The 23,693-nt window shown below is 44.7% G+C and overlaps 1 protein-coding gene across 2 annotated transcripts in view; it reads right to left on the bottom strand.

Moving 5' to 3' along the window:
- Positions 1 to 23,693, bottom strand: part of prex2 (phosphatidylinositol-3,4,5-trisphosphate-dependent Rac exchange factor 2) — a 420,366-nt gene that overhangs the window by 32,677 nt on the left and 363,996 nt on the right. For both annotated transcript variants that reach the window (XM_043689238.2, XM_043689237.2), the window contains one exon: positions 3,748 to 3,850. In XM_043689238.2, the coding sequence (XP_043545173.2) occupies positions 3,748 to 3,850 (103 nt within the window). The remainder of the gene's footprint in view (positions 1 to 3,747; positions 3,851 to 23,693) is intronic.

Raw genomic sequence — 23,693 nt, 5'->3', positions numbered from 1 at the left:
CAGATGCTCCAGATCCATCACTCATCATTATTGCCTCTTCTTGTAGTTTGCCGTGTCACTCTGCTGTTGGTCACACCGCAGGTATGCCTCTGGATCAGTGCCTCTGCAAGGTGCAGGCACAAGAGGCTGAGGGGTGAGCTTATAGAGGTTTATAAAATCATGAGGGGCATGGATTGGATAAATAGACAAGGTGTTTTCCCTGGGACGGGGGAGTCCAGAACTAGAGGGCATAGGTTCAGGGTGAGAGGGGAAAGATATAAAAGGGACCTAAGGGACAACCTTTCACACAGAGGGTGATGCGTGAATGGAATGAGCTGCCAGAGGAAGTGGTGGAGGCTGGTACAATTGCAACATTTAAGAGGCATTTGGAGGAGTATATGAATAGGAAGGTTTAGAGGGATCTGGGCCACGTGCTGGCAAATGGGACGAGATTAGATTAAGGTATCTCGTTAGCATGGAGGAGTTGGACCAAAGGGTCTATTTCCGTGCTGTACATCTCTATGACTTTATGACTCGAAGACATCACTTCTCTGGCTGCAAATTGTTCAGTCAGCTTGTGTTGCTCGGATGTTGGATACGGGATATGGCAGCATTTCCCATGATGTTTCTTCATGCTGCACAAGCCTAAAAGGTAAAGTCACTGTAGTCCTTCCAGAGCATAGGGTTGCTCTCTCACCAGAGAGATAGAGAGAGAGAGAGAGAGAGAGAGAGAGAGATGACTGGTGGCGGTTTAACCAGAGGGTCACCATGTCTCAGGTGAGGGGAGAGGTTAAGAAAGCGAATTCTTTCTTCATTGTAATCTGATCCAGTGCAGGAATTGAGCCCATGCTGTTGATATCATGCCACATTGCAAACCAGCTGTCCAGCTAAGGATGAAGGGCTTTTGCCCGAAACGTCGATTTTCCTGCTCTTCGGATGCTGCCTGACCTGCTGTGCTTTTCCAGCACCACTAATCTAGATTCTGGTTTCCAGCATCTGCAGCCCTTGTTTTTACCTAGCTGTCCAGCTAACTCATCCCTTCCCCTCCCCACCACTCCCCCATGAGAAAGAACTGCAGAAAAGAACACTGGGTCTACATTGTATGGGCAGAGAAACAGGATGAGCGGAGCTGTGAATCCACACGGACATGGTGGACTGAGCAGCTTGCTAATATACTGTCCTCACATATTAATCCCTGGTATATTTCTTGTTCAGTTCTTTGCGTCAAAACTTACATTATCCTGCAGCAGTAGTCTTTCTGGACCAAACTGAACTATGTTGCAACAGGCTGTAAAGTCCATGAAGACCGCACAGATTTCTCTAGCCACGTGGTTTCTGGATGTGGAGACTGTGCAGTAGCACAATGATCAATGTGAGTGGAGTGAGACAATGTGGTCATATGGGAGAAAGTCAGGACTGCAGATCAGAGTTGAGTGGGGTGCTGGAAAAGCGCAGCATGTCAGGCAGCATCCGAGGAGCAGGGGAATCGATGTTGCGGGCAGAAGCCCTTCATCAGGAATGAGGCTTGTGGGCCAGAGGCTTGAGAGATAAATGGGAGGGGTGTGGGGTTGGGTGGGGGGGGGGGGGGAAGGGAGCTGAGAATGTGGTAGGTAGACAAAGGTAGGTGAGGAAGTGATAGGCTGGAGAAGAGGGTGGAGTGAATAGATGGGAAAGGTGATGGACAGGTCAAGAGGGCAGTGCAGAGTTGGAAGCTTGGGACTGGGATAAGGTGGGGGGAGGGGAAATGGGGAAACAAGTGAGATCCACATTAATCCCGTGCGGTTGCAGGGTCCCAAGGTGGAAGATGAGGTATTCTTACTCCATGCATTGTGTGGTTAGGGTTGGCGGTGGAGGAGACCCAGGACCTGCATGTCCATGGAGTGGGAGGGGGAGTTGAAGTGTTCAGCCACAGGACGGTGGGGTTGGTTGGTGCGGGTGTCCCAGAGATGTTCTCTAAAATGATCTGCAAGTTGGCTTCCTGTCTCCGATGTAGAGGAGACCACATCAGGTGCAATGGATACAGTAGATGACATTGGTGGAGATACAAGTAAATTTCTGTCAGGTGTGGACCTTGGATGGAGGTGAGGTGGAAAGTGTGGGCGCAAGTTTTGCACTTCCTGTGTTGGCAGGAGAAGGGGCTGGGTGTGGGGTATGGGCTGGTGGGAGGTGTGGATCTGATGAGGGACTGGTGGACGGAACGGTCTCTCCAGAATGCTGATAGGGGTGGGGTGAGAAATATATCCCTCATGGTGAGGTCTGTTTTCTGCTCCACCCTCCTCTGACCTATTACCTTCTCCCCACCTTCATCTACCTATTGCATTCCAGCTACCTTCGCCCCAGCCCCACCTCACTCCCATTTACCTCTCAGCCCCCCCAGCCCACAAGCCTCATTCCTGATGAAGGGCTTATGCCAGAAACGTTGACTCTCCTGCACCTCGGATGCTGCCTGACCTGCTGTGCTTTTTCAGCACTGCACTCTGGAATGTGGTCATATAGTCAGACGGATTGTCAGTCCTTATCTACATGTTGGAAACCACATTGTTCAAGAAAAATTGGACAGCCACTTTGTTAACAGCTAAAAGGACCACCAGGAAATCTTGTAACTTGGAGAACAACTGGGGCTTCGAAGAGGAATTAGAATCAATTCCAGAGAACTGTGATAGACACAGGGAAAAAGTGGACTGACTTTCAAGACTTTAAGATGAGATAACTCTTGAAAGGGAATTGAGTTCATAGCACAAGTCTTTATAAAATAATGTTATATTACAGAGATGGACTTGTTTAGTTTCTCTTCATGTTGACAATAAAGCTTTGTTTAAAAAAGCTGAAGTCTCGTGCTATAGTTCTATTCATTAGTTGTTGGGTGCTCAGATATTTTCTTTAAATGTTTATTATCCATAACAGGGTTGTAACAATCTGTTTTTCCACACCAATGCAAACTTTTGCTTTCACAACAGCTGGACCTTAATTTTACTGGAGAATTGTAGCCCTTTCAGAGGCATTGATACGACAGGTAGCAAATCCCAGGGCAATAACAAATGTTTCAAACTGGCCATCTGGGTAAGAGCATAAAAAAATTATAAAAAGGCCCACCAAAGCAACGTTGTAGGATCATCAACACTAGTTTCATGCACCTAAAACATACATTCCTTTAAGCAATATATACGACTATTTGAAAGCTTCAGAGCTAATTTGGTATATGTAGCGCGGAGGTGTGAAACTATATGATAAATGGTGCTATAGTAAACAGAACCCAATCAGAACCCATAAGGGAGCTGAGCTGGAGAGTCTGTAGCTTTAGATTAGATTCCCTACAGCATGGAAACAGGCCATTCAGCCCAACAAGTCCACACCAACCCTCCGAAGAGTAACCCACCCAGACCCATTCCCCATGTTTACCCCTGACTAATGCACCGAACATTATGGGCAATTTAGCATGGCCAATTCACCTGACCTGCACATCTTTAGATTGTAGAGGGAATCCCATGCAGACACGGGGAGAATGTGCAAACTCCACACAGACAGTCACCTGAGGCGGGAATCAAACCCAGGCACTGTGAGGCAACAGGGCTAACCACTGAGCTACCGTGCTGCCCCTCAACATGGAACCTTACAGGAAACAAACTAAAAAGAAACTACTCAGATTCTTCAAACTTATTAGGATGAACCATTACATTTTACCAGAAGGGATGAGGGATCTGCCAATACTATGTACAAGTTTTAAATATAAAGTGTCTTAAAAAACATGACATTTTTCATTCAGTATACCTGTTTCCTCATCATGTCAGTCGCCTGCATTATGTACCGTGGGGGTAAGCCATGGCTTCTTGCAAGAACAGTAGCTTGTTCTGAAGTGACACTGAGGGTACAACTGGAAGAGAAGGGAGATATTAGGTCAAAGGTTCATTTAATGCATTTTTCAGACAATTAGTTAGAAATACGTTTGCAATATTAGCAAACTCTAGTTCTTCAGAAACACTAGATTGCAATCTTAATTTGGAATCTAGAGTTTTTCCAATTTTAAAATAATTTCTTTGCCAAGCTGAACTGACAATAATTGTGGTGTGTATGTTCAAGTTCAACAGGAAGAGTGTCAAATATTTAGTTGAACTGACTTGAATGTCCGTTGCATTTAGCAAACATGTACTTAGCAGCAAGTAGGATAAATGGAGAGTATAGTCTAGATTTTCCATTGAAATGACAATGAAGCTTTGTTGCTCACCATTGAATAAGAGTAAATCAGACAGAAACCTCCAAACTCATTTGCTGTTATATATGGACAGCAGGAAGTTGCTGTCCAAGATGTCTGCTTCTTCAGAAGCTGATTATGACAGTACCTCAATCCAGAACTCAGCATTTAAATATCTGTGGAGTTTAAAGTTAGGTTTTTACCACAAAAGTGAACAATTGAGCATTAAACACATCAGAGAAAGTATAAGCAATTTTCTCTGTAATGCGACACCATCTTGACTCGTGTGAAATAATCTCTCTGGTATTGAAAATTAACATTTATAAATGTGAAATCTAAACCCTTCAATAAAAAATTATTATTGAAAGTTTAAAAACTAACAAATTCTTGACTAACATTTCTTTTCCTTTACTTTGACCGTATTTCTGTCTCTAAATTCCATCTTCTTTACCTCCTGCTTTGCATTAAACACAGGTTTTGGCATTGAATTAAATACGGAGTTCTAATTTATAACTCAGCAAGACTAAAATTCAAGTCTCCAGAAATGCTGCAGTAACTGTGTGTGCGTGACTAACCTGTGCCTGTTGACTTTGAAGTGATATGCGTAATAACTTTGAACTGCTTGATGGGCACCATCGCTGCAAGCAGGCAGTGGTTAGACAGCTCAGCGTGGGGCCTGAGTTTGTGCTAAGCTAGACTGTGATCTTTAAAGGGAAAGTAAGTGCTGGAACAGTTTGTGGAAGCAATGGCAGAGTGGCTCAGTGGTTAGCTCAGTGGACAGCACCAGGGACCCAGCTTCGATTGTCTGTGTGGGTTTCCTCCAGGTACTCAGGTTTTCTCCCACAGCTCAAAGATGTGCAGGTTAGATGGATTGGCCATGCTAAATTGTGTCCAGGCCTGTGCAGGGTAGGTGGGTCTGGGTGGGATGCTCTTTGGAGAGTCAATTACAAGCTGAAGGGCCTGCTTCCATACTGTAGGGAATCCATGAGAGTCTGTGTGGGAAGAGGAGTGAATTATGGTACAACAATGGAAAGAGAACATGGTCCAAGGTACTCTGAAGTTTCATTGGATGTCTTGCTGGAAGGGATGTGATTCATTCACAGGAATCCAGGACACCTCTCAAACAAACTTGGCCAAGGCAATATGTCACAGTCAAAGCCAAGAGTTAGCCTTTGACAACTGGATGGAATATCAGAATAACGTCCAATGACCTCACTTCATTGTCACGATCAGTGAATGATCGTTATGAGAGGCGCTACAGAGATAAAGGGCATGATTATGACATTCCGAGTCTGTACAGCTGACAGACGCAATGAATTAATTGACAATTCTGCCCATATTTTGGACCATTCCAAAGATTACAGCTTTGAAGCTTTGTTAGATAGGTAAGGCAATGATGAAGCAATCTATCTGGGCAGACAGAGTTTCCAGTCTGTCTGCTTTAGAGCCTTTGGCATGGCAAAACCACTCAACTAATCATGGTAAGCCAAACAGGAAGTTCTCAGGAACACTCCCAGAAAATGCCTACCTTTCCACAACATTTCCAAGGATACAAAAGTGTCAAAGAAGGAAACCCAAAGTCAGAACTGATGGCTCAAGACCAAAGCAAGACACAGCGAGACACAAATTTACCACAATGATTCTTACCAATTTTTATAGGTGCACCAATAGAAAGCATTGTATCTGGATACATCATGGCTTAGTATGCCAACTGCTCTGCCCAGGACTGTCAGAAACTATAGAGAGTTGTGAACACAGTCCAGTCAATCACAGCAACCAACCTTTCATCCATTAACTCCATCTCTACTTCTCACTACCTTGGGAAGGCAGCCAACATCAAAGACTACTCCCACCCTGGCTATAATCTCTTCCAATCTCTTCCATTGGGCAGAAGATACAAATGGTTAAGCACACAGACAAACAGGTCCATTCCCGCTGTTGTTAGACTTCTGAATGGATTTATCAAATTTTAAACTTAATGTTGATCTTGCTGTCTGTGCACATTGTATGGTAAGATCTGCCTGTATGGCACACAAAACAAAACTTTTCACTGTACTTACGTACACGGGACAATAATAAATCAAATCAAATACATAATGAAACAGAGACTGCAAATGCCAGAAAAAAAAACAAAAATTGAAATTCTTCGAGAAACTCAGCAGGTCTGACAGCACCTGTTCAGAAGAACCGATCTGAAGAAGAGTTGTTGGACTCAAAACGTTAGCTCTCCACTGCGGGCCACAAGACAGGCACAGCACTCAAACATGGAAATATCACAACAACATATCTGTAAAATGAGCAGCCACACTGCAAGGTTGAATGCTCCATATAACCAGACCATTTATACATCCCATCAGCAGGTATTTCAGACAGTCAACTGCAGAATGTATTGGTTCCATCAGAATCTTTCACCATCACTCACATTGCATGTCCTCAAAAGCATATGCTGTGGTCAAAATTCGATGCGTCTATGACTGATAACATCCTTCCACCTCGCGAATTAAAAAGCACGCAGCTGTAGATGGAACAAACGATGGCCTTCAATGACGTGGAGATTCTTCATCCCTGGAAACCATCACATCTGAATGTTGCTGCAACACATCACCATACTGACACCATGGGAGCAGCAATCGCAAGCCTATTGAAACACAGCTACTATCACTATCCTTAACATCGGGAAGACAATGGGTCTCCAACAACCACTTTGTCTCCTCTTGACCTGACCTAATATTGTTCTATCCAGATAGGCCTTGACAGGATTAGAGGCTTCAAATGGCAGTGCAGTAAAACACATCTGTGTAGATGTTATTCCGAACTTCAGTCATCCACATAAACAGAGCACTCTTATCCAGAATAAACTGGATAAAATGGATAAGATGGAAACAGTGGTTATAATATGAAAGTCCACAATATTTCCAGGAAAAACATTTGAGGCGATCATTCACATAATCACTAAAATTATCCCAGGTATAGTGGCATGCTGGAACCTATGTTATATTCTGTAAGCTCATTTATTATGAAACGTCAGTTAACTTAACAAGATTTCCACATCTCAACTCAGGGCAACACTGCTCAGGGCAATGAGCAGAATTAATGTTTGTCAGGTAAGAGCAAACAACCATTTTCTGATACTTTCAGGAGTACAAGATTTTCATTGAACAATGGGGGAAGGTGAAGAATTATGCAGAAACAGAAACGCATCTCTGGACAGAAAGCAGAGTCAATGTTTCAAGTCCAATGATACTTCTTCAGAATGGGCAAAAGTGAGGACTGCAGATGCTGCTGGAAAAGCACATTCCTGATGAAGAGCTTTTGCCCAAAGTGTCGATTTTCCTGCTCCTCGGATGCTGCCTGACCTACTGTGCTATTCCAACACCACTCTGACCCTTACTTCTTCAGAATGGACTGGCATGCCATCTAGCTTTAAATACCAGGTGTTCGACAAGTTTCCCCATGGGAGACTGATTAGCAAGGTTAGATCTCATGGAATACAGGGAGAACTAGCCATTTGGATACAGAACTGGCTCAAAGGTAGAAGACAGAGGGTGGTGGTGGAGGATTGTTTTTCAGACAGGAGGCCTGTGACCAGTGGAGTGCCACAAGGATCGGTGCTGGGTCCCCTACTTTTTGTCATTTACATAAATGATTTGGATGCGAGCTAAGAGATACAGTTAGTAAGTTTGCAGATGAGACCAAAATTGGAGGTGTAGTGGACAGCGAAGAGGGTTACCTTAGATTACAACTGGATCTGGACCAGATGGGCCAATGGGCTGAGAAGTGGCAGATAAATGCGAGGTGCTGCATTTTGGGAAAGCAAATCTTAGCAGGACTTATACACTTAATGGTAAGGTCCTAGGGAGTGTTGCTGAACAAAGAGACCTTGGAGTGCAGGTTCATAGCTCCTTGAAAGTGGAGTCGCAGGTAGATAGGATAGTGAAGGCGGCGTTTGGTATGTTTTCCTTTATTGGTCAGAGTATTGAGTACAGGAGGTAGGAGGTCATGTTGCGGCTGTACATGACATTGATTAGGCCACTGTTGGAATATTGCGTGCAATTCTGGTTTCCTTCCTATTGGAAAGATGTTGTGAAACTTGAAAGGGGTCAGAAAAGATTTACAAGGATGTTGCTCGGGTTGGAGGATTTGAGCTACAGGGAGAGGCTGAACAGGCTGGGGCTGTTTTCCCTGGAGTGTCAGAGGCTAAGGGGTGACCTTATAGAGGTTTACAAAATTATGAGGGGCATGGATAGGATAAATAGACAAAGTTTTTTCCCTGGGGTTGGGGAGTCCAGAATGAGAAGGCATAGGTTTGGGTGAGAGGGGAAATTTAAAAGAGACCTAAGGGGCAACGTTTTCACACAGAGGGTGGTACGTGTATGGAATGGGCTGCCAGAGGAAGTGGTGGAGGCTGGTACAATTGCAACATTTAAGAGGCATTTGGATGGGTATATCAATAGGAAGGGTTTGGAGGGATATGGGCCGGGTGCTGGCAGGTGGGACTAGATTGGGTTGGGATATCTGGTCGGCATGGACGGGTTGGACTGAAGGGTCTGTTTCCGTGCTGTACATCTGTGACTATGACTCTATTAGACAAAAGAAAGACGATTGGGAAGACTACAAAAACAAACAGAGGATAACAAAGAGAGAAGTAAGGAAAGAGAAGATCAAATATGAAGGTAAGCTAGACAGTAATATAAAAGAAATGATAGTAAAAGTTTATTTCAATACATAAGAAACAAACGAGAGGCAAAAGTAGAGATTGGGCTGCTACAAATTGATGCAGGAAGCCTAGTGATGGGAGATAAGGAAATAGCTGAAGAACTTAAATATTTTGTGTCAGTCTTCACAGTCGAAGACATGAGTAATACTCCAATAATTGAGAGAGTCAAGGGGCAGAGTTGAGTATGATAGCCATTACAAAAAATCTCCTGGCCCCAACAGGCTACACCCTAGAGTTCTGAGGGATGTGGCTGAAGAAATAGCAGAGGTGTTGGTTGTGATCTTTCAAAAGTCACTGGAGTCAGGGAAAGTTTCAGATGATTGGAAAAATCACTGTTGTAACCCCCTTGCTCCAGAAAGGATCAAGAGAAAAGTTGGAAAATTATAGGCTGATTAGTCTAATCTCGGTTATAGGTAAAATTTTAGAATCCATCGTTAAGGGTGAGATTTCTAAATTCATGGAAGTGCAGGGTCGAAATAGAATAAGTCAGCATGGAATTAGTAAGAGGAGGTCATGCCTGACAAACCTATTAGAATTCTTTGAAGAGGTAACAAGTAGGTTAGACTAGGGAAACAGTTATCTACCTAGACCTCCAAATGGCCTTTGATGAGGTGCCTCACAGGAAGCTGTTGAATAAAGGTGAGGGCCCATGGTGTTCAAGGTGAGCTACTGGAATGGATTGAGAATTGGCTGTCTGACAGAAGGCAGAGAATTGGGATAAAAGGTTCTTTTTTGGAATGGTAGCTGGTGACAAGTGGTGTACCGCGGGGTTCAATGTTGGGGCCGCAGCTGTTCACTTTATATATTAATGATCTGGGTGAAGGGACTGGGGGCATTCTGGCGAAGTTTGCCGTTGATACGAAGTTAGGTGGACAGGCAGGTAGTACTGAGGCGGTGGGGAGGCTGCAGAAAGATTTAGACAGTTTAGGAGAGTGGCCCAGGAAATGGCTGATGATATTCAATGTGAGCAAATGTGAGGTCTTGCACTTTGGAAAAAAACAATACAGGCATGGACTATTTTATAAACGGTGAGAAAATTCATAAAGCCAAAGTACAAAGGGAGTGCGAGTCCAGGATTCTCTAAAGGTTGACTTGCAGGTTGAGTCCGTGATTAAGAAAGTGAATGTAATGTTGTCACTTATCTCAAGAGAGTTGGAATGTAAAAGCAGCGATGTGCTACTGAGACTTTATAAAGCTCTGGTTAGGCCTCATTTAGAATACGGTGTCCAATTCTGGGCCCCACACCTCATGAAGGACATACTGGCACTGGACCATGTCCAGCGGAGATTCACATGGATGATCCCTGGAATGGGAGGCCTAACACGATGAACGGCTGAGGAGCATGGGATTATATTCATTAGAGTTTAGAAGGTTGAGGCGAGATCAAATAGAAACTTACAAGATAATGCATGGCTTAGAAAGGGTGGACGCTGGGAAATTGTTTCCGTCAGGCGGGGGTACTAGGACCCGAGGGCACAGCCTTAGAATTAGAGAGGGTCAATTTTGAACGGAAATGAGGAGACATTTCTTCAGCCAGAGAGTGGTGGGCCTGTGGAATTCATTCACGGAGGCCCGGGATGTTAAATGTCTTCAAGGCAGAGATTGATAAATTCTTAATCTCGCAAGGAATTAAGGGCTACGGGGAGAGTGCAGGTAAGTGGCGTTGAAATGCCCATCAGCCATGATTGAATGGCGGAGTGGATTCGATGGGCCAAATGACCTTACTTAGCATCATAGAGATGTACAGTACAGAAACAGAACCTTCGGTCCAACCTGTCCATGCCGACCAGATATCCCAACCCAATCTAGTGCCACCTGCCAGCACCCGGCCCATTTCCCTCCAAACCCTTCCTATTCATATACCCATCCAAATGCCTTTTAAATGTTGCAATCGTACCAGCCTCCACCACTTCCCCTGGCAACTCATTCCATACACCTACCACCCTCTGTGAAAAAGCTGACCTTTAGGTCTCTTTTATATCTTTCCCCTCTCACCCTAAACCTAGGCCCTCTCATTCTGGACTCCCCCACCCCAGACAAAAGACTGTCTATTTATCCTATCCATGCCCTTCATAATTTTGTAATCATCTATAAGGTCACCCCTCAGCTTCCGACGCTCCAGGGAAAACAGACCGAGCCTGTTCAGCCTCTCCCTGTAGCTCAAATTCTCCAACCCTGGCACTTCCACTCCTATTTCTTATGGTCTTATGGTCTTAAAAACATATGAAAGCTATCTTATCCAAAATGGGAGCCCAACATAGTTCTGGACAGATTCTAATGACTATGTTCCGGTCTAATACAAACAACTATTGGATGATGCTGTAAATCAAGGAGGAACCAGAACAAAAAAAAACATCATCCCACACGGGTAGTATACAATCTAAGACATGATTTAATCATAATGTTCCTACAAACAACCAATAACTATCTGAAACCAGCTTCATGGTAACCAAGTCTGGCTGTATCAGCAAGCTGCCTTACGTTTATCACTTTGGATCGTTTTCCATTTGAACATATGGGTTTTCTTTTAATGTGATGTAAATAGTTCTATTAATAGTTTAACTTCAATTAATTGATTAAGGATAGACCTTTAAGAAGAAAAGATTATCAAACACTGCTTTTCATTACCAGGAAGAAAATAATGTACATTCTTCATATCATCATCAGGTAGAAGATAGGAGCAGTCCTCGACTAATCGACCAGAAATTTTATATATATATGTAGTTTAATCTTCAAATGATAAAAAAAGCTGATTGAGTCAAGTGTCCTCTGTGTATGCTTATGCAAGGTAGAAAGCATAACAAATATGTCTTAAACCAGCAGGATATTTAGCTCGGGATTTAAGCGGAGATCAATGCCAGTAAAGTGATGTGCATGCACTTACGCAACCCTGCAATCTTCACCAATCTGTATTAAATCACTCTGCCTGCTTCTCTCTGGCAAAGTAAGAATGGAACACACTCAGCTCTTTGAAAACGGAGCCAAAGTCACCTCCCTTTTGTAGCAATGGATGACAAATTAGTTAATGTCACTAACACTATCTGTCTGAGCCTGGGAGATGTCAAAGGCAGTACAGCTCATGACTCTGGTCCCCCTCACAGCTGGTGCAATGACATTTTAGCTGTGGTCTAATGTTGAAGCTGTGGCTGGAGCAGCAGCAGATTTCAGTAAGGGTGAAGGCCAGTCATCTCACCCACTGTCCCTTGGAAAGTTGGAGTTGGAGAATTTCTCTCAGAGCACTTGACAATGATAAGCTTTCAGCCAGAGGCCATTTGTCCCCATCCTTCTCCTCCTCCCTCTTCCATCAGCATTTCCTGCTCCGTGCTGCCTCTGCTTATCCTCCAAGTCACATTGTAGTCCAAGGTGAATGCATTCTACTACACCCACATCCAGAGCAGATGATGTGTTCAAAATCCTTCAAGTCAGGACTAACACTTCTTAATTCCCACTAGATTGTAGCAACTTGCAATAACCCCAGAAACTGCAAAGTTGTTGTCCAACCACAGCAATATGCCATATAATCAATCTTGGTTAGAGACAAAAAAAAACTGCAGATGCTGGAATCCAAAGTAGACAGGCAGGAGGCTGGGAGAACGCAGCAAGCCAGGCAGCATCAGGAGGGGGAGAAGTCGACATTTCGGGTGTAACCCCCAGTCCTGAAGAAGTGTTACACATGAAATATCAACTTCACCCACCTCTTAATGCTGCCTGGCTTGCTGTGTTCTTCCAGCCTCCTGCCTGTATAAGTCAATCTGGCAACTAACTTATAGGTAGATATTACTCCCCACAATTAGCACCAATGGGAGGTCTTCCTGTGGCTAAATATGTATTCAGCCCAGCATCTTTCAGGAATGATATTAGCAGGAGCACTGAACTCTAAAGTGACAGTGTTCATGTCAAATAAAGACTGATGTTGATCAATAGCACAATCAGTACATTCTCCATACCTATAGTGATTGTTCCCCGAGAACCTGCTAATGCCCCCACTAATATGGCATCCAGTGTGAGTCACATCTGAACAATAAACCTTCATGGTAGTTGCTATTTGAGACAAAACAGCACTCAACATGCTGAAAATCTAAGGAACAGAAATTTCCAGTCTGTACGGTTGATCGGTCAAATATGCCCGCCCTGTATACACTGGTCCAAGATTCACCCAACATCATTTAAGGTAAAAAAACAAAACAAGTGCGGATGCTGTAAATCAGAGACAAGCATAGAAACTGCTGGAAAAGCTCAGCAGATCTGGCAGCACCTGCAGAGAGAAATCAGAGTTAACGTTTCGGGTCGAGTGACCCTTCCTCAGAGCTGATGGTGGTGAGGAAAGTGTTGGTTAATATGCAGAAGATAGGGTGGGGAAGTAGTAAACGAGAGGTGGGGATAGAGCCCAAAGGTAGAGAAGAACAGTTGGACAGACAAAGAAGTGGATACCAAACTGGTGGGCGGGTGAATAGCTGTTAATAGGGATTGTTAGTAGCTAATAATAGGTAACATGTAATAGCAGACCATGTGATAACATGGTCGACAAACATGAGGCTGGAAGGACACAGCAGGGCAGGCAGCATCAGGAAGTGGAGAGGTTAATGTTTCAAGTATAACTCTTCTTCAGGACTGAGAGAACAAAGCCTGGTGTGTGGGGATTGGGGTAAGGACATGGAGAGCTGGAGCCCTAAAGTTATTGAACTCGATATGGAGTCCAGAGGTGGAAATTAAGATTAATTTAACTAGTTTAAGATTATGAGCCGGGCTCACAAAGCAGCTCACTTCTGCTTGCTAGAAGCTATGTACATCAATCCACTCATCTTTAGCATCCCATCCTTAGCAAACAGGAAGGCCAAATGCAGAATTGCATCTTTTTCAGCTGACTAAGAGCTTGGAGGACCATGTTGTCTGTCACAATACCATAGCAATATTTCACCTGGAGTGGACTGGCTTGAATTTTAAAAGCTCTGGGGATTTATTGTTTTTTAGTGCATTCTCCCTGGCAATACCTCAACTAATCAGATTCTACATGCCAACCAATCAGCACCCCTTTTCTCATCCAATATAAATGGAAGTATTCTTTGAAATTTGGAGTTCTTGCTCTTCTATCCTAATGACAGGATGACAAAAAGCTTCGATACAATGTTTTTTTTAAAGCAATACTCAAGTTCTGTACAAAACAACAATCAATTAGATAAGACATAACTTTCTGATGTGGAATAGTCAGACCCAGAGCACAAGACACAGAGCTGGGGCACATGTCTCTAGTTTCATCGATGCTCCAGTTCTGTGCCAACATGTGACTAAATTTAACTGTTTACTGAAAACCTAAAGTTTATCTCTCAAATGGTTCAATTGAAGCAATAGTGAGATGGGAGGAAGCATGTTTCTCTTCCAGATAATTTAATGATATAGTCAGTTCTTATCAAATCCACTCTGAATGATGCATACACTTAATCGAGACACATTAGATCATCATGATCCCTTTGCGGAAAGCTCACAATTTGGACTTGGTGTTATTGAGTCACTTGCAGGGTTTGTGCATTACTATTACTATTTATTTTGTTTGAATTTAATTCAGGTTCATAATTTGTTACCTTTTCCATTCTCTCATTCTGATGGGGAAGATTTAGTTTTTGGACTTGGACTAGTGCATGGGTTCCCCTCTCTTATCCTGTTTCTGAACGATATGATGAACCATATCATGTGTGAATGGTATGCTGATCTGTTATGATACAAGTATGCTGCTGCATCTTCTTTGCTGTATTTCATTGCTGTTGAGCTCAAACAGCCACTTGAGATTACTAACGTCAAACCTTCAGTGCAATTTCTTCACAGAATAAATACATCAACCGAGCGAGACTGTGAACCATGGTTTTCTTGAATACAGAGTTTATCATGGCATGTCATGTCCATCTGATTCTTCAAAGCTATGATCTCTACAGATAAAACACTTCTCTTTTACAACACAATGCCATCTTATTTCTGGCCGGCTGGGCCTCCTGAGACAGAAGAATACTTATTCCAGATATCAGCAAGTTATGTCTTATCTAACTGATTGTTGTTTGGTACAAAACCTGAGTATTGCTTAAAAAAGACAGCCATCAACAGAGACAGCATAGTGGCTCAGTGATTAGCACTGCTACCTCACAGAGCCAGGGACCCAGGTTCGATTCCCACCTCGGGTGACTGTGTGGAGTTTACACACTCTCCCTGTGTCTGTGGGTTTCCTCCAGGTGCTCCAAAGATGTGCAAGTTAGGTGAATTGGCCATGCTAAATTGCCCAGAGTGCTAGGTGCATTAGTCAGGGGTAATTGCAGGGTAGGGGATTGGGTCTGGGTGGATTACTCTTCAGAGGGTCGGTTTGGACTTGTTGGGTAATGACCTGTTTCCACACTGTAGGGAATCTAATTGGTGAAAAGAGGAGGACCCCTTCGCCTTTCACAATCAGGACTCCCGCCCACCTTCCAAGGACCCCTTCGCCCACCTCCAACACACTACATCCACCTGGACACCCCGCGCTGGCCTATTACCTGCCCTCGACCTCTTCATTTCCAACTGCCGCCGGGACATTAACCGCCTCAACCTGTCGACCCCCCTCCCCCACTCCAACCTCTCACCCTCACAACGCGCAGCCCTCCAATCCCTCTGCTCCAATCCTGACCTCACATCAAGCCAGCGGACAAAGGGGGCGCAGTGGTAGTCTGGCGCACTGACCTCTACATCGCTGAAGCCAAACGCCAACTCGAGGACACCTCTTCCTACCGCCCCCTTGACCATGACCCCACCCCCCATCACCAAACCATCATCTCCCAGACCATACACAACCTCATCACTTCAGGAGATCTCCCACCCACAGCTTCCAACCTCATAGTCCGGGAACCCCGCACTGCCCGGTTCTACCTCCTTCCCAAGATCCACAAGCCTGACCACCCTGGCCGACCCATTGTCTCAGCATGCTCCTGCCCCACTGAACTCATCTCTACCTACCTCGACACTGTCCTATCCCCCCTAGTCCAGGAACTCCCCACATACGTTCGAGACACCACCCACGCCCTCCACCTCCTCCAAGACTTCCGTTTCCCCGGCCCCCAACGCCTCATCTTCACCATGGATATCCAATCCCTCTACACCTCCATCCGCCATGACCAGGGCCTCCAAGCCCTCCGTTTTTTCCTCTCCAGACGTTCCCAACAGTACCCCTCCACCGACACTCTCATTCGTTTGGCCGAACTGGTCCTCACCCTTAACAATTTCTCCTTTGAATCCTCCCACTTCCTCCAGACCAAAGGGGTAGCCATGGGCACACGTATGGGCCCCAGCTATGCCTGTCTCTTTGTTGGCTACGTAGAGCAGTTGATCTTCCGTAATTACACCGGCACCACTCCCCACCTCTTCCTCCGCTACATTGATGACTGCATTGGCGCCACCTCGTGCTCCCGCGAGGAGGTTGAGCAATTCATCAACTTCACCAACACATTCCACCCTGACCTTAAATTTACCTGGACCATCTCTGACACCTCCCTCCCCTTCCTGGACCTCTCCATCTCCATCAGTGACGACCGACTTGACACTGACATTTTCTACAAATCCACCGATTCCCACAGCTACCTGGATTACACCTCTTCCCACCCTACCTCTTGCAAAAATGCCATCCCGTATTCCCAATTCCTCCGCCTCCGCCGTATCTGCTCCCAGGAGGAGCGGTTCCACCATAGAACATACCAGATGGCCTCCTTCTTTAGAGACCGCAATTTCCCTTCCCACGTGGTTAAAGATGCCCTCCAATGCATCTCATCCACATCCCGCACCTCCGCCCTCAGACCCAACCCCTCCAACCGCAACAAGGACAGAACGCCCCTGGTGCTCACCTTCCACCCTACCAACCTTCGCATAAACCAAATCATCCGCCGACATTTCCGCCACCTCCAAACAGACCCCACCACCAGGGATATATTTCCCTCCCCACCCCTCTCCGCCTTCCGCAAAGACCGTTCCCTCCGTGACTACCTGGTCAGGTCCACGCCCCCCTACGACCCACCCTCCCATCCTGGCACCTTCCCCTGCCATCGCAGGAACTGTAAAACCTGTGCCCACACCTCCTCCCTCACCTCCATCCAAGGCCCTAAAGGAGCCTTCCACATCCATCAAAGTTTTACCTGCACATCCACTAATATCATCTATTGTATCCGTTGCTCCCGATGCGGTCTCCTCTACATTGGGGAGACTGGACGCCTCCTAGCAGAGCGCTTTAGGGAACATCTCAGAGACACCCGCATAAATCAACCAAATCGCCCAGTGGCTCAACATTTCAACTCCCCCTCCCACTCTGCCGAGGATATGGAGGTGCTGGGCCTCCTCCACCGCCGCTCCCTCACCACCAGACGCCTGGAGGAAGAACGCCTCATCTTCCGCCTCGGAACACTTCAACCCCAGGGCATCAATGTGGATTTCAACAGTTTCCTCATTTCCCCTTCCCCCACCTCATCCTAGTTTCTAACCTCCAGTAACTCGACCTGTCCGGACTTGTCCAACCTGCCCAGCTCCTTTTCCACCTATCCACTCCACCCTCTCTTCCCTGACCTATCACCTTCATCTCCTTCCCCACCTACCTATTGTACTCTATGCTACTCTCTCCCCACCCCCACCCTCCTCTAGCTTATCTCTCCATGCTTCAGGCTCCCTGCCTTTATTCCTGATGAAGGGCTTTTGCCCGAAACGTCGATTTTGCCTGTCCTCGGATGCTGCCTGAATTCTGTGCTCTTCCAGCACCACTGATCTAGAATCTAATTGGTGAGGCCACTTCTGGAATATTGTGTACAGCTCTGGTCCCCCTGTTATAGGATTGATTATTATTAAACTAAAGAAGGTTCAGAAAAGATTTACAGGGAATGGACTGTTTGAGTTATCAAAATAGGTTGGGACTTTTTTCACTGGAGCATAGTAGGTTGAGAGGTGACTATAGAGGTTTATAAAATCATGAGGGGCTTAGATAAGGTGAGTAGCAAAGGACTTTTCTCAAAGGTGGTGGAGTTCAAAACTAGGGGGCATACTTTTAAGGTGAGAGGAGAAAAATTTAAAGGAGTCTTGAGGGGCAACTTTTTTTTTAAAACAGTGATTTGTGTGTGGAATGAACTGCCAAAGGAAGGGGTAGGTGCAGATACAGTTACAATATTTAGAAGACACTTGGACAGGTACATGAATAGAAACAGTCTAGAGGGTTGCGGGCCAAAGTGGAATTAGTTTAGTTTGGGAACTTGGTCAGCAAGGACTAAGAACAAAGAACATGACAGCCCAAGAACAGGCCCTTCGGCCCTCCAAGCCTGCACTGATCCAGATCCTCGATCTAAACCTGTCACCTATTTTCCAAGGATCTGTAACACTCTGCTCCCTGCCCAATTATGAATCTGTCCAGATACATCTTAAATGACGCTATCATTCCCATCCCTACCACCTGCGCTGGCAATGCATTCCAGGTACCTACCAGCCTCTGCGTAAAGAACTTTCCATGCATATCTCTGTTTGAACTTGTGACCCCTAGTAATTGAATCCCCCACTCTGGGGAAAAAGCTTCTTGCTATCCACCCTGTCTATTCCTCTCATGATTTTGTAGACCTCAATCAGGTCCCCCCTAATCTTAAACTACTCAACCTCTCTTCATAACTAGCGCCTTTCATACCAGGCAACATCTGGTGAACCTCCTCTGCACCCTCTCCAAAGCATCCACATCCTTTTGGTAATGTGGTGACCAGAACTGTATGCTGTATTCCAAATATGGCCGAACCAAAGTCTGATACAACTGTCACATGACCTGCATTTCAAAGCAATATGGTTAAATATCTTGGTGCATTAAGCTCTCTCTGGTTGTGTTGTGTTCTTCCTTGTGATCAAAATGCCACTTCAATGATTTTTTTCTTCAAAAGCCACATGCATTTTTATAACACCTTTTAAATTGTCCTACATGATTAAAAACTTTGCACGTGGAGGGAAGCGTTCCTACTCACCTTCAACTTACTACAGAATGGAATCAAACTTCATGATATTATCAAACTTTTGGGTCTATTTTCCATATTCTCAGCTTGAGGAAGAAGCACTCTCAGACTTCCTCCACAATCAGCAATTCGTCAGGAGGCATGTGGTTAAAACTGACTGCCTTTCTTCTTAAAAACGAAATCATGTGCCATTCTTAAAATGATTAGGAATCACCATGACGTAACGTGCTTTAGATCTTAACTGACTCATTGTATCATATTGAAATCGTTGATAAGCTGCAACATTCCATTCTGGTTCGACAGTGTACTATACATCTTTAATACTTACAGCCTGTGGCTACTGTTAAAATATTAACGTTTTTAAATTTTAAAGTTATCTACCTATAGTATTACAGTGGTGGAAAGGACGATGGATGAGGACTTGCCATCTGAGGTAGTTTGGGCTGAGGTTCGGAATAGGAAAGGTGAGGTCACCCTGTTAGGAGTCTTTTACAGGCCTCCCAATAGTCCTAGAAACGTAGAAGAAAGGATAGGGAAGGTGATTCAGGAGATGAGTGACAGTAATAGGGTGGTGGTTATGGGGGACTTTAACTTTCCTGATATTGATTGGGAAAGCTATAGCTCAAGTTCGTTAGATGGGTCAGTGTTTGTTCAATGTGTGCAGGAGAGTTTCCTGACACAATATGTAGACAGGCCAACAAGAGGTGAGGCCATACTGGATTTGGTTCTGGGTAACGAACCAGGCCAGGTGTTAGAATTAGAGGTAGGTGAGCACTTTGGGGATAGTGACCATAATTCGGTGATTTTTACTCTCGTGATGGAGAGGGATAAGTGTGTACTACAGGGCAAGAGTTATAGCTGGGGTCAGGGAAATTATGATGCGGTGAGGCATGACTTAGGATGTGTGGCTTGGAAAAGTAGACTCCAAGGCAAGAGTGTAAATGATATGTGGAGCTTGTTCAAGGAGCAACTATTGAGTGTCCTTGATAATTATGTACCTGTCAGGCAGGGAGGAAAGGGTCGTGCGAGGGAGCCGTGGTTTAATAAGGAATTGGAATCCCTTGTTAAATGGAAGAGGGCGGCCTATCTCAAGATGAGGCGTGAAGGTTCAATTGGGGCGATTGAGAGTTATAGGGTAGCCAGGAAGGACCTGAAGAGAGAGCTAAGAGCAGCAAGGAGGGGACATGAAAGGTCCTTAGTCGGTAGGATTAGGGAAAACCCTAAGGCTTTCTATAGGTATGTTAGGAATAAAAGAATGACTAGGGTAGGAATAGGTCCAGTCAAGGATAGTAGTGGGAAGTTGCGTGTGGAGGCGGAAGAGATTGGGGAGACACTGAATGAATACTTTTCTTCAGTATTTACTCAGGAACAGGGCATTGTCGGCGATGTGAATACTGAGTCACAAATAAGTAGAATGGATGGCTTTGAGGTATGTAGAGAAGAGGTGTTGAAAATCCTGGAAAAGGTGAAAATAGATAAGTCCCCTGGGCCTGATGGCATTTATCCTAGGATTCTCTGGGAAGCAAGGGAGGAGATTGCAAAGCCATTGGCCTTGATTTTTATGTCCTCTTTGTCTACAGGAGTAGTGCCAGAAGACTGGAGGATAGCAAATGTGGTTCCCTTGTTCAAAAAGGGGAGTAGGGACAACCCTAGTAACTATAGGCCGGTGAGTCTCACTTCTGTTGTGGGCAAAGTCTTAGAGAGAATTGTAAGGGATAGGATTTATGCACATCTGGATAGGAATAATGTGATCAAGGATAGTCAGCATGGTTTTGTGAAGGGCAGGTCGTGCCTCACAAACCTTATTGAATTCTTTGAAAAGGTGACGAAGGAGGTTGATGAGGGGAAAGCGGTAGATGTGGTATAAATGGATTTTAGTAAGGCGTTTGATAAGGTTCCCCATGGTAGGCTACTGCAGAAAATACGGAGATATGGCATTGAGGGTGAGTTGGAGGTTTGGATTAGGAATTGGCTGGATGGAAGAAGACAGAGGGTAGTAGTTGATGGCAAAGTTTCTTCATGGAGTGCCGTCACTAGCGGTGTTCCGCAAGGATCTGTTTTGGGACCATTGCTGTTTGTCATTTTTATAAATGACCTGGAAGAGGGGTTAGAAGGTTGGGTGAGCAAGTTTGCGGATGATACGAAAGTCGGAGGAGTTGTTGACAGTGAGGAAGGATGTGGCAGGTTACAGCAGGATATAGAGAAGCTGCAGAGCTGGGCAGAAAGGTGGCAAATGGAATTCAATGTAGCTAAATGTGAGGTGATTCACTTTGGGAAGAATAACAAAAAGATGGGGTACTGGGCTAATGGTCGGATACTTGGTAGTGTGGATGAGCAGAGGGATCTTGGTGTCCATGTACACAGATCTCTGAAAGTTGCCACCCAGGTAAATAGTGCGGTGAGGAAGGCATATGGCGTACTGGCTTTTATTGGTAGAGGAATTGAGTTCCGGAGTCCTGAGATCATGATGCAGTTGTATAAAACTCTGGTGCGGCCGCATCTGGAATATTGTGTGCAGTTTTGGTCGCCATACTATAGGAAGGATGTGGAGGCACTGGAACGGGTGCAGAGGAGGTTTACCAGGATGTTGCCTGGTATGGAAGGAAGATCGTATGAGGATAGACTGAGACACTTGGGGCTGTTTTCATTAGAGAAAAGAAGGTTTAGGGGTGACTTGATTGAGGTGTACAAGATGATTAGGGGGTTAGATAGGGTTGACAGTGTGAACCTTTTCCCGCGTATGGAGTCGGGTATTACAAGGGGGCATAGCTTTAAATTAAGGGGGGGTAGATATAGGACTGAAGTTAGGGGTAGGTTCTTCACTCAGCGAGTCGTAAGTTCATGGAATGCCCTGCCAGCAGCAGTGGTGGACTCTCCCTCTTTATGGGCATTTAAGCGGGCATTGGATAGGTATATGGAGGATAGTGGGTTAGTATAGGTTAGGTGGGCTTGGATCGGCGCAACATCGAGGGCCAAAGGGCCTGTACTGCGCTGTATTCTTCTATGTTCTATGTTCTATGTTCTACCTTGCCTGCAGCCAATGTTTCTGACTTTGTGGTAATTGGAACCAAATATAGGGACCTCTAGGTAAACAATCAACACAGGATGTTGTGTAATAGGAATGCAGATTGGAATTCAAATATGAACACCAATGTGTCTTTTTGATGTCGGCACAATTTTAAATGTTAAATTTTAATGTTATGGGAACCACAAATCAAGGCACAAATGACCTCACAAACAAATTTTCAGCATTCATTCCTGTCAGACAAAGCTATGTGCTGGTAGCATTTTTTAATCATGAACAGTATCCCCTTGACAGATTTCTATTTTTCCACAATGTGAACTGTACTACATTGGCCAGATAGGTGTAGTAATTAACTTAGCCTGTCAGAAGACTGAATTTTAAATACTCACTGGAATAGATCATTTACTTGCCTTTATGTCAAACATTGCCTTAAAATTTATGTCCAATCATGAAGAACGGTATATATTAACTGATTATTTCATATTAATCACTTACTAATAAAGGATATGTTGACGGAGAAACTATTCACGTTTTGTTGCAAATATTTCACTCAGTCATGATTTTTCATTTTCATTGGTATGACCTTTAGAATGTCACTAGATTACAACTATCATTGTTTATAAAGCATCACTGAATTATCTCATAATAAAGCTGTTTATCTTTAACTGCAATGTAATGAATTTTTTTTATGTCAACAGTAAGTTATACAATTGCTTTTATAGTGAAACCATCGTACTTAGGATGAGTGAAGATCACTTATTATCAATAAAGAGGAGGGACTGTTTCACAATCGTATAAAAACCTGGTCCTGAAACTCTCTCCCAAAGGGCATTGTGGGTCAACTCACAGCAGGAAGACTGCTGCAGTTCAACATGGCAGCTCACCACATTCCTGATGAAGGGCTTATGCTGAAATGTTGACTTTCCTGCTCCTCGGATGCTGCCTGACCTGTTGTGCTTTTCCAGTGCCACACTTTTCAACCACCTTCTCAAGGGCAACTATGGACAGACAGTAAGTGCTGGCCACCCAGTGATGCCCACATCCCGCAAATGAATCAATAAAAGAAAACTTATCTCCAAAACCACTTGATCTCTGACAAGTCGATTCTCTTAGGCTACCTTTGTATTCTCAGCATTGGGGAAAACAGTATAAAAGAACAGTTATTTTATCTGTTCTTTTGTTATGATCCCAGACAAGATTGTAAAATTTATATTCCAATCTGGAACCTGTAACCAACCCCACTGCCCCGGGGCTGAACACTTCAACTCCCCCTCCCACTCCATCAAGGACACACAGGTCCTGGGCCTCCTCCACCGCCAAACCATTACCACCCGACGCCTGGAGGAGGAACGCCTCATATTCCACCTTGGGACCCTGCAACTACACGGGATAAATGTGGATTTCAACAGCTTCCTCATTTCTCCCCACCCCCTACATTATCCCAGTCCCAAGGCTTCAACTTGGCACCACCCTCCAGACCTGTCCATCACTGCACCCGCTGACCTATCACCTTCATCCACCTATTGCTTTCGTAGCTACCTTCACCCCCCCAACCCCACCCTCCTCCCATTTATCTCTCACCTTCGACCCATAAGCCTCATTCCTGATGAAGGGCTTATGCCTGAAACGTTGATTCTCCTGCTCCTCAGATGCTGCCTGACCTGCTGTGCTTTTTCAGCATCACACTCTCAACTCTGATCTTCAGCATCTGCAGTCCTCACTTTCTCCTAGGAACCCATCTTCATTTTAGATAAACAAGTTACAACATGTGAGCTCTAGGGATCTTACTAAGAGAAAAAAAAACAAAAT

This window comes from Chiloscyllium plagiosum, unplaced genomic scaffold, assembly GCF_037043375.1.
Source record: "Chiloscyllium plagiosum isolate Xiang-an unplaced genomic scaffold, Cpla_swu_hap1 HiC_scaffold_4, whole genome shotgun sequence".
In the NCBI taxonomy this organism is placed as follows: Eukaryota; Metazoa; Chordata; class Chondrichthyes; order Orectolobiformes; family Hemiscylliidae; genus Chiloscyllium; species Chiloscyllium plagiosum.
Note: the sequence above shows the minus strand (reverse complement) of the source record. Positions and strands in the feature narration are given on the sequence as shown.